An 11,785-nucleotide genomic window follows, 5' to 3' on the forward strand; every position below is an offset into this window, starting at 1 on the left:
GAAAAAGAGTGCAACGCGTGCTTTAAAATCTAAGGTCTTCTGCAGAACGGTTCTCTCGATGTCTTCGATCGAACACCTGCAGTAAGTTAGTATCAAACACAAACGGAAAAAGGGAGAGTGGTCATACCTTAGCAATAATATCGTTTGAGCAGTGATACATTCCAGTTGTTTGGCAATTGTTTGCCTCCCATCGTGCCAAGTTTGTAGGACCCTTTTCCGATGACTCCGATGACTCGATATGGTCCTTCCCAATTCGGGCATATTTTTCCTTCATTCGGGTCTCGAGTATTGAGGGCGACTTTTCTTAGAACTAAGTCCCCAATTCTAAAGTGTCGAAGGTTGGTCCTTCTATTATAATATCTCTCGATTTTTTGCTTCTATGCCGCCATTCAAAAAAGTGCAGCTTCTCGTTTTTCATCTAATAGCTCGAGTCTAGTATTCATAGCCTCGTGATTTGATTCCTCCGATGCATGTCGAAATCTGGCGCTGGGTTCCCCGACCTCGACTGGAGTCAAGGTCTCGGAGCCATATACTAAAGAGAACGGGGTTGCCCCCGTGCTGGACTTCTATGTCGTTCGATATGCCCAAAGAACTTCGGGTAGAACTCTCTCCATTTTCCTTTAGCGTCGTTCAACATTTTCTTCAAGTTTTGAATGATATTCTTGTTTGTCGATTCGTCCTGTCGGTTTCCGCTCGGGTGATACGGCGTTGATAAGATCCTTTTTATTTTGTGTGCTTTGAGGAACTCCATTACCTTATTGCCGATGAATTGCTTTCCGTTGTCGCATACGATTTCGGCAGGTATCCCAAATCGACACACGATGGGTCGAAGGCCTGTGCTTCCACCCATTTAGAAAAGTAGTCAGTCATAAACAAAAAGAATTTAGCTTTACCTGGGGCCGTGGGTAGAGGGCCGAGGATGTCATTCCCCATTTCATGAAAGGACATGGGGACAGGACTGAATGAAGTTGCTCTCCGGTCCGATGAATCATCGGTGCAAACCTTTGACATTTATCACATTTTCTAACAAACTCCTTAGTGTCTTTTTCCATGCTATCCCAGTAATACCCTGCTCTAATGATTTTGTGAATCAAGGACTTGGCGCCGAAGTGGTTCCCACAAGTGCCCTCGTGGATCTCTCGTTAAACATAATTGGTGTCCCCGGCCCTAAACATACCGTCAATGGTCCATCAAACATCCTTCTGTATAATGTTCCATTTTCATCCAATGTGAACCTAGCAGCCTTGGTTCATAGAGCCCTCGACTATTTATGGTCCGATGGAAGCTTTCCATTTTTCAAATATTCGATATACTTATTCCTCCAATCCCAAGTCAAACTTGTAGAATTTATCTCGGCATGACCCTCTTCGATCACAGATCTAGATAATTGGTCGACAGTCCCCGAGATAATATCATCTTCCTCGACCGATGATCCCAAGTTTGCAAGTGCATCGACCTTACTGTTTTTTTCTCAAGGTACATGGTCTAGAGTCCACTCCTTGAAGCAGTGCAAGGTCACATGTAGCTTGTCCAAATATCTTTGCATCCTATCCTCTCGTAGTTTGAAGCTTTTGTTTACTTGGTTCACCACCAACAGAGAATCACACTTGGCTTCAACGACTTCTGTCCCCAAGCTTCTAGCTCGAGACTTGCAATCATGGCCTCATACTCAGCCTCATTATTAGTCAACCTAGAAGTTTTGATAGATTGTCTAATAGTGTTACCTGTAGGTAGCTTCAAAACAATGCCAAGCCCGGACCCTTTCACATTCGAGGCACCGTTCGTGAAGAGGGTCCATACCCGCGATGATGTACCCGGTTTTAGCAGAAGTTCTTTCTCCACTTCGGGTACGAGGGTTGGCGTAAAATCGGCCACGAAGTCAGCTAAGATTTGAGACTTGATGGCCGTTCAGAGTTGATATTCGATATCGTACCCGCCAACTTCGACAGCCCTTGGCATCGGCCCGATAACTCGGGCTTGTTCAAAACTTTTCGGAGAGGATAAGTGGTTAACACACATATGGGGTAACACTGGAAATATGGTTTTAACTTTCTAGATGCGCTTATTAATGCAAGTTCCAATTTCTCTAAGTGTGGATATCTAGTTTCTGCATCTCCTAAAGTCCGACTTATGTAATAGACAGGGAACTGTGTACCTTGCTCTTCTCGAATTAGTACACCACTTACTGATATTTCGGACACTGCCAAATATAAGTACATCTTCTCATCCACCTTCGGGCTGTGAAGCAGAGGTGGGCTCGATAAGTATCGCTTCGATTCCTCCAATGCTTGCTGGCATTCCGAGGTCCATGCGAAATTATTTTTCTTTTTGAGTAAGGAAAAGAACATGTGGCTTCGATCTGATAACCTCGAAATGAATCGGCCCAAGGCAGTTATCCGTCCTGTTAGCCTTTGTAAGACTTTCACACTATCTACGAAGGTGATATCCTCGATGGCCTTGATCTTGTCGGGGTTGATTTCGATTCCTCGATTTGATACCATAAAGCTGAGGAACTTGCCCGAGCCGACCCCGAAGGCACATTTTTCTGGGTTAAGCTTCATGTTGTACTTCCTCAAGATTTTGAATGTTTCCTGCAAATGAGTTAAATAGTCCTCTGCGCGCAGGGACTTAACCAACATATTGTCAATGTAAACTTCCATTAATTTACCTATCTGTTCCTCGAACATATTGTTAACTAGGCGTTGGTATGTAGCTCCCGCATTTTTTAGCCTGAAGGGCATTACATTGTAACAGTATGTTCCATACGTAGTGATAAACGAGGTCTTCTCCAAGTCTTCCGGGTTCATCTGAATTTGATTATACCCAGAATAGGCATCGAGAAAGGTAAGGATCTCGTGGCCAGCCGTGGCATCAATCATGCGATTGATGTTAGGCAGTGGAAAAGAGTTTTTAGGGCATGCCTTGTTTAAATCCTTGTAATCTACGTACATTCTAAGTTTGTTCCCTTTTTAGGGACTACAACTACATTGGCTAACCATTCGGGGTATTTTACCTCCCGTATGGACCCTATTTTAAAAATTTTAGTTACCTCATCCTTTATGAATGCATGTTTCACCTCGGACTGGGCCTTCTCTTTTGTTTTACTAGTTTGAACCTGGGGTCGAGGCTTAACCGGTGTGTTCTTATATCAGGTGGGATTCCTGTCATGTCTAAATGGGACCAAGCAAAGCAGTCCATGTTATCAATAAGAAATTGAATGAGTTTTTTCCTAAGTTCGGGGGTTAACCCCGTTCCCAGGTAATACCTTTCGTTCGGGTAGATGCTCGATTAGTATCACCTGTTCCAGCTCTTCGACCGTTGACTTGATTGCATCTGATTCTTCGGGAACAACGAAAGTTCGAGGAGTAAGGAAATCCTCTTATTATTCTTCGATTACCTGTTTCTCCAATTCAGTCGAAGCTGGGGACGGTGATTGCTATTTGGCCATCTGCTTATCTCTGGTGCTCAATTTTTCCGAGGTCGAAGGTGCTGATGTCGGTGTCACCTCATCGACTACAAATATTCCCTTCACCGCGTGTTGTTCACCGTAGACTGTTTTCACACCATCCATTGTCGGGAACTTCATCATTTGATGAAGGGTCGATGGTACTGCCCTCATGTTGTGGATCCATGGCCTCCCGAGCAGTGCATTATATCTCATGTCACCTTTGATGACATGGAATTTTGTATCTTCTATGGTCCCAGCCACGTTTACTGGTAGGATTATCTCCCCCTTCGTCATTTCACTTGCCATGTTGAAGCCATTCAAGACTCGAGATGCGGGCACAATTTGGTCCTGCAGGCCGAGCTGCTCTACGATCCTCGATCTGATTGTGTTTGCTGAGCTACCTGGATCAACTAGAACACGTTTAACTTGAATTTTATTTAACAAATTAGAAATTACCAGGGCGTCATTGTGCGGCTGAGAAATGTCCTCCGCTTCTTCGTCATTGAACGATAGGATGCCTTCAGGCACATAACCCCGAGTCCGCTTTTCTCTGGTGATAGACACCTTGGTAGGTTTGAATATAGGCCCTTGTGGAACATCGACCCCTCCAACGATCATATGAATTACATGTTGCGGTTCTTCCTGCTTATTCTTTCTGTTGGCGTCTCTTTCTCTAAAGTGATTCTTGGCGCCATCACTGAGGAAATCTCGAAGAAGACCCTCGTTGAATAATCGAGCTACCTCCTCCCTCAGTTGTCTGCAGTCTTCGGTCCTATGGCCATGTGTGCCATGATATTTGCAAATCAAGTTTGGGTTTCTTTGAGAAGGATCGGTTTGTATAGGTCTGGGCCACCTAGTGTCTTTGATCCTTCCGATAGCCGACACAATCCCCGATGCATCGACACTGAAATTATACTCCGATAATCGAGGTGCTTCCGCGGGGTCGGTATGTTTATCAAAACCATTCTTACTCATAAGTCCCCGAGAATTTTGCCCTCGATCATTCCAAGGAGGATTGCGCCCCGAACCATTATTTCTTCGATCTACGACATATGGCTGATACCGTTCTCTATTTGACCTTGGTTCCCGGTCGGTTTCCCTCGGGGCCTTAACTGCCAATCTATTTGGATGAACTGAACCCGAGGGGGCTCCCACCTGGTCGTCCTCGACCTTGATCTTTGATTGATAACGATTATGCACATCTGTCCAAGTTACAGCTGGATACTCGATCAGATTTTGCTTCAACTATCGTGACGCTATCGAACTCCACTCGTTCAACCCTAGGTAAAATCTTGAACGGCCCAATCATCTGTGATCGACGGTAATTCAATTTGCTCCATCTGAAATCGGGATACGAATTCCCTTAGCATTTCATCACCCCTCTGTCTTATCTTAAAAACTTTCGATTTCCTCGTTGCGACCTTTATGTCCCCGGCATGTGCCTTCACAAAGGCATCTACTAACATAGCAAACAAATCGATAGAATTTGGTGGCGAGTTGTGATACCAAATCATTGCTCCCTTTGACAAAGTTTCCCCACATTTTTTCAACAAAACTGACTCGATCTCATCATCATTTAAGTCGTTTCCTTTAATCCTGCATGTGTACGAGGTGATGTGTTCATTAGGATCGCTCGTCCCGTTGTACTAAGGTATATCTGGCATATGGAACTTCTTAAGAATGGGCTTCGAAGTCGCACTCTGAGGAAATGGCTTTTGTACGATCTTTTTGGCATCCAAACCTTTTAAAATCGGGGGTGTCCCCGGTATTTGATCAACACGAGAGTTGTATGTTTCCACTTTCTTGTCATTATCTTTGATTTTTTTCTCTCCCGACTCGATTCTTTTGGTGAGCTCCTCGAGCATCTTCATAATTGTAGGATCAGTCCCCGATCCATTAGTGTTCGACCTTTCTAGCACTAGCTCGGTACGGCGAGTGATTTCTGGTTCGACCACACTCGGAGTTTTATGTTGACTTTGAAGCTGAGCGATAGCAACCTTCTAATCTTGTAGCATCTCGAATATTACCTGGAGGCTAACTCCCCCCGTCTCCTACACCCTGTGTTCCTTGACCACCAGATCGGACTTCCCGGCGTATGCTTCCTCCGAGGTCTGCGCCTAAGTCCGCATTCAAAGCAATGTGCGAACTAACATCGACTGGTTCTGCAATCGGCATTTCTCCAGGGTTAATCGGTGGTACACCGGCTCCTGGAGCGACTACATTATCGTTTTCCCCATGGAATCCAAGGCCATCATCGCCGTGTATGGGTGCGTTTTGTGAGTTTGACATGTTTTAACCTGAGAACAAAAATTCTTGACAAGAACAAGTGTGAAAATAATGTGTGTTATGAGAATCAGTACTGAAATAATCACTATTATCTTTAGCCCTACGGTGGGCGCCAAACTGTTTACCCTAAAATTTGAGTAACAATTAAATTTGTTTTGTGGTTTTAAAGATATGTGATTCAATCCAATACTAACTGATAAACAAGGAGTGAAGTGTATAAATTAAAGAGTAAGGTAAATCAAACCAGTGTTGAGCTAATCTCGACAAGGCGACCTCGAGGTAAATGAACAAGGACAATAAAATAATAATAAGATGATTTAGATGAACAGTAAGCAAGAAAGTGATGTATGTACATTCTCTTCTCAATGAATGATGCGTTACAATTGATTGGGGTCCCCTTTATATAGTAGGGGAATACTAAATAAGGTACACTTCTAATTGTGGTACGGAATCTTATTATACAGTTGTCTAACCGCCTAGTACAAATCCGTTCCGGAATTTACGCCGTGATCTTAGAGCCACTGCGAGAATCTCGCTCTTTCTGTTATGAAACCATAACGATATTATCTCGAGGTTGGTCATACTTGGCATCGGTGTTCATCGAGCTCTTCGAGTCTTGTACTCCGCCCTCGGGCTCGAGCCCGGTCCATTTCGAACTTGTTCTCGAAGTGATCCTCGAGCTCACAAAATCGGGCACGCCCGATTTCGACCGTATACACAAATGTTGGTGGAATAAATTAGATGATTATTTATGCTACTTTTTATGAATTTTGCCTTATTTTCTTATTCTTTAGTTTCCTATCTTTTTTTTTTTTTTGGGGGGGGGGTTGGTGGTTTAAAGGGGGTTGGGCGATTGAATGTTATCGGCATTCATTGGACATCAAGTACACACGATTGATAAAACTAACTCTGAATAGTTTTTCAGAGACAATGGTCATTAATTATCTTGTTAAAAAAGCCTCAATGAATGAAAAGGAGAAAAAGAAATGGTTCCTTCCTCTCTCTTCCTATGATTACCTTGTGGATCGTATATTACATACTCATAATAGCCTCATTGCTTTTTAAAAGGAAATTATCTTCATTTACATCCATTGATTATTTTGCATTGCAGAACGTAAACTTTTATGCAAATTATTCAGCTACTACTGCTAGTGCTTCTGCCACAAACATGGGTGAAGCCACACTTTGCTTAGGGTGGTCAATTGACCACCCTTTGTCGGAAAATTACATTGCGTATATAGTTAAAATATTAAGTTTTAGTGGTACATAACATATATTGAACACATTTTAATTTGTCAGAATTTTTTTTTTACTTATTTCAAGTTTGAACACCCTTGAGGAAATTCCTGGCTTCGCTACTGCCACAAGCTAAGTATTGGACTAGGTAGTGAGAGTTTTTAAAGGAAAACAGAGAGCTAAATGAAGCAAAGTAGTCGAGTAGCAGATACCGGGTAAAATAGTCAAGTGCGTGCAAGCTTTGCGGACACCACCATTTAAAACAATATAAAACATAAAAAAGTATATAGGTACGAGCTAGTAAAATGAACAAGTGATATCAGAGTGTCAATATGATTCTGGACAAAATAACATGAGTGATCGTTAAAATTGAGTCTAGTGCCTTACAAGCTTACGATATCAAAAACAGATAATCTCCTTTAGAAATTCCTCTACCTGCTTCTTTTTTTTTCCCTTTTTCCTTGTCTGAGGTGATTCGACTGCTCAGTAATGCGATGCACCATTAAAGTTTACTGGCATTTTATTTGTATTATTATAATTCTCTCTGCAGCAGCCTTTTGTATGTTTTTTTTTTATAAGTTTTATTTGACAGCTTATGCTTCCTCTAGTGGAAGATCATTTTGTATGTTTTGCCAGCTCTGAGTGCTGAATACTTTTTGTTTTTGGCATTTTGACCATCTATTTCTATGCGAACTTCATATGCATGTTCGTTAAGGCAATATCTTTTTGATGACGAATTGCATATTAATACACCTTTGACTCTATATTCTTTATACACACTTAACTTTTCTCTTTTTCTAAAAATATATTTTTAAATTTTCAAGAAACGAATCAAATGTTAAATAATGACTAGCTAGAAATGCTTGGAGAGTGTTAACAAAAATCATTACGGATGGAAGGATGGGAACACTTGAACTTCTAGGTTAAAAAGTTATGTAAACGAGGTTTATAGTGGAGTGACATCGATGAGAGTTCTTGGTATAATAAGTGTATGTTCAATTGTTATTGGCCCTTTTCCATTTATAACATGGTGGTTCATCTTCTCTCCGCACTATTGGCGGATCTATCAAACCCCAAAATATCATTTTTTTTTTTTTTTTTTATCTTACTATTCTGTAGATGAAAATTTGTGTTGAATTTAGCTAAGGGAATGTCATTAATAATGATTATGTAAAGAGTAGTGAATTCTTTTGCAAGCATCAAGAGGGTCACCGTTTGTCTGTCTTGTTTGGACAAGAGGGCCAACACTTTTTCTTTCATTAAAGTTTGCTTCCTCAAATGTCCAAAGATAGTATAGTAGTATTGATTAAGTTAGGCATCAGAGTTGTGAACATCAAAGAACAGGGAAAGAAACAAAAACAAAAACAAAAATATACTAGTATCTAATATTTTACCATACAACTTTGTCTTTATATTTTCTTTTTGCTGCTAGGTATAAAGCTAGTTATAGCTTGAGCTGCATTCTTCAATAATTAATTTGGACTCATCTGTTTGGCTTTTTCTTCCAATCACAGAATATGAACTCTCTGACATTATATTAGCTCTTCCTGTTTCTCAGGATTAAATTAAAGCCCTTTTCTCTGCAATTTTTCCTGCAAAAAATAGATTGGTTCTTCACATTCTAAATTGGCAAATCCTGAGATTCCTTTGGTCCTTCTTTAAGGTGATAGTCTGAATTTTATCACATTTCTTGATTCTTCTATTCAACTTAATTATTCCCTTTGTTTTCCTGTTTGTGTTTATTTTCTGTGAACTTTCATGCTATCATCTCAATATGGTTCTTTTCTTAGTATCATAATACAAAATTTTGCTCAGTGCCATTGTGTTAATAGTGTTAAAAAATGGGAAATATTTTATGATGCAGCTGATACATATACAGCATAAACAGGCCAAAGTGGATAACACCTACTTGCAGGGGAGTACGCAAAAGAAATTGTAAGTGGTGTCGAAATTTATAGAAGTACGAAAATAATAACTTCAGTTATCATAACTAACATGCTCTATCAAATAAGTGTAGTTGAGGTTGGAACCCCTGACCTTTTAGAGCAAAATCAAACACATAACCAACACACTAAGAGACAGTTTATGTCAAGTGGTGTCATTTTTTCCTACCTATCCGTTTCCTCACAATATTAATACATATATTTAGTAAAAAAAATAACGAAGCGGTGTCGCGTGACACCGCTTCGTTAAGTGTACATCCGCCCCTGCCTACTGGTACTTGATAATGTAGTGTAGATTGTTTGTGTTAGAAAGGAAAAGTTATCCATAACTACGCTAAATACCTTCTCTGAGAATTATCATTTGGTATATATACTGATATAAACATTATTTACCATTAGCAGTATAATTCAAACATTTGTAGCATGTTAGTTCTCTATTTTCCTAGTTAGCATATCATATGCAATAAAGCTTAAATGATCTTCTGGTACTTAATTAACAACTGCTCTATTTTTCCTACCAGGACAGGCCTTGTATCCATTTCAAGTAGTGGATTAATTATAAGCTAGTAGTAGTCAGAGATAGAGGCCTTTGGCTCCATTTCTAGAGGTTTGATCAGTGAAGTAAGAGGAAATGAGTGAGTTTGGTTCAGAAAGTCCAAGGCCATGGAATATATACACAAGTTCAGAATCACAAGCACAAGGGAAGAATTTAGGGTCATCGACGAATGCCATTCCATTTGGATTTGTAGCTACAGCTATTCTCATATCCATGTTTCTTATCATGGCTCTCTTTGAGCATCTCTTTAAGCCTACTTCAGATAGCGTCGACAGTTCCTTGGAATCAGGGCCACATGAGAAACTTTCAGGTTCCCAAAGAGTAAGTTTCTGATCACTACTCTTGAAATAGAGGAATTACTCTTGTTTCATACATGCCAATCCTATATACTCTTGGGCTAAGTTTTCGGCAAAATTAGAGTGAGAGATCTTGGTGTCACATGAGTATTCTGTAGTTTTGTATCAACAAATATACCAATGAATCGCTTGTTCCTTTTTCTTTTTATGCAACATATGTTTCTTGATCCCGGAACTTAGGTCCTCTAGGATGAACTGATGAATACCTTGTAATACTGAACATGAAATATAGCAACACAAGTAAATTAAAAAGATATGCTTCTGAAGTCGTAGTATCTGAGTGATTACTACTATATTATCTCTTTCAGGTATCAACAACATCATATGCATCGGATTACACTGTATTGATGCCAGGACAGCAATATCCAACCTTCATTGCCCAGCCTGCTCCACTGCCTTGTCCAAGGGAAGCAGTTTATTGGCCTTCCCATGATCATATATAGTATTGCCTTCCCTTAGGTCAATGATTCTAAAGTAGTACTAATCATTGTTATTACATACTAAACTCTTATGAAATGATCAAGTTGTCGTCGAATTTTTCATCCTATGAATGATCTACTCTGACCGGAAACGGAAGCTACAGAAGGAAAACTGAATTTTGCAATGTAGAGAAACAAAGGAAAAATCTTTGATGTCAACAAAACTCCCATAGGCTGAGCTTAAAAATTTAAGTTTGTTGTTCCGGGACTAAGTTATCTTGGAGTGTGGTCTGAACTGATACCATCTAGTGCTTTGCATAGTTATTGTAATTAAGCTTGTGCTATATCATTCTACTCCATGCAGAGCACCGGCATGCTCATAGCCAGCAAATACAAGCAACCCCCCCCCACTGAATTCATTCACCCTTTGGCTTTTTCAGCAATTTAATTTATCTAAAAGAGATTTTGATAAACGAAATAAGAGAAGTATATTACCGCCAATTCTGTCCAGATATACATTAACCGCACTACAAAAATGACCAAATAATCTAGACAACATTGAAAACACATACCAGCAGCTTCATCCTGCACTGAATTCATCCACCCTTTGGCTTTTTCATCAATACAGCTGGAATATCAATATCAGGAAAAATTAACTGTCGACCCATCCCTCCCTGTAGATTATGCTTCCTTGTACAAGAAGTATTAAAGCAGAAGTATTCATTCAAGTAATTGGTCATGATCAGGCTGTATTACAGCCAACAATGAATGTTTGACCTTCACGGAGATCCTTCCTTTCTCGACCAATAACCAGGAGCTTCTTGTGGTCATCTCCGTTGTATCAACAAGTTTCAATAGCTTAGGGGTTTGCACAGGAACTGGAGGACCACCAGGGTAAATGGCAGAATATATGTTTACATCAGCTGGCTGTGGAGGTGGTTTCTGGACAGTCGAAAAATGGTGGCTGACAAGAGTTGATATCAGTCCAGATTTGCGGGCCAACCGTCCCACTCAGGGTTCTTTACTCCACAACAGTAGAGAAACGGAGTCGTAGTCCCCAACTAGCTTCCAGTTCTGCTCCGGTAACTATATATGTTAAGATCCTCATGCAGTTTGGATCATCTTCAAGTTGGAAGACTTTAGGAAGAGAGGAGAGGTGCTGCATGTGGATGGCTAAGTGGTTGCGTACAAACGAAGCCCCGTCTCTGGCCTCTTGCCAACAGCACCCTGAAAGCGGGTAGCCATAAGCAAGACTATTCAATAGTATATATATGGACTAAAGTTCTGTATCAAGCTTCCCAAATTTCATCATCTTTCCCACCCATGTCTAATCCAATTGCTACTAAAACGAATGAACATCTCTCCTATATATTGCTTTCTAAACTTAATTAACAAGCTAAATGGATGCATGCTAACAACAATGAATTCCTAGAATACCAAAACATTTTGCTATAGTCTAAGCTGCGTTCTCTATTATTCACAATGAAGGATGGAGGATTTTGTTTCTCCAATAAAATACGTTTTATTTGAACTGAAACTTC

General features: G+C 40.4%; 1 protein-coding gene across 2 annotated transcripts; it reads left to right on the plus strand.

The window, feature by feature from the left end:
• Window positions 8,459–10,367, plus strand: LOC109230493. 2 transcript variants are annotated; one of them, XM_019395985.1, is made up of 4 exons: window positions 8,459–8,633; window positions 8,835–8,905; window positions 9,435–9,790; window positions 10,134–10,367. In XM_019395985.1, the coding sequence occupies exons 3-4, from the start codon at window positions 9,545–9,547 to the stop codon at window positions 10,266–10,268; spliced, it is 381 nt and encodes a 126-aa protein (XP_019251530.1). In that variant the 5' UTR covers window positions 8,459–8,633; window positions 8,835–8,905; window positions 9,435–9,544; the 3' UTR covers window positions 10,269–10,367. The 2 variants fall into 2 exon arrangements, with proteins under 2 accessions (XP_019251530.1, XP_019251531.1); XM_019395986.1 differs by lacking the exon at window positions 8,835–8,905.

Source organism: Nicotiana attenuata, chromosome 7, assembly GCF_001879085.1.
Source record: "Nicotiana attenuata strain UT chromosome 7, NIATTr2, whole genome shotgun sequence".
NCBI lineage: Eukaryota > Viridiplantae > Streptophyta > Magnoliopsida > Solanales > Solanaceae > Nicotiana > Nicotiana attenuata.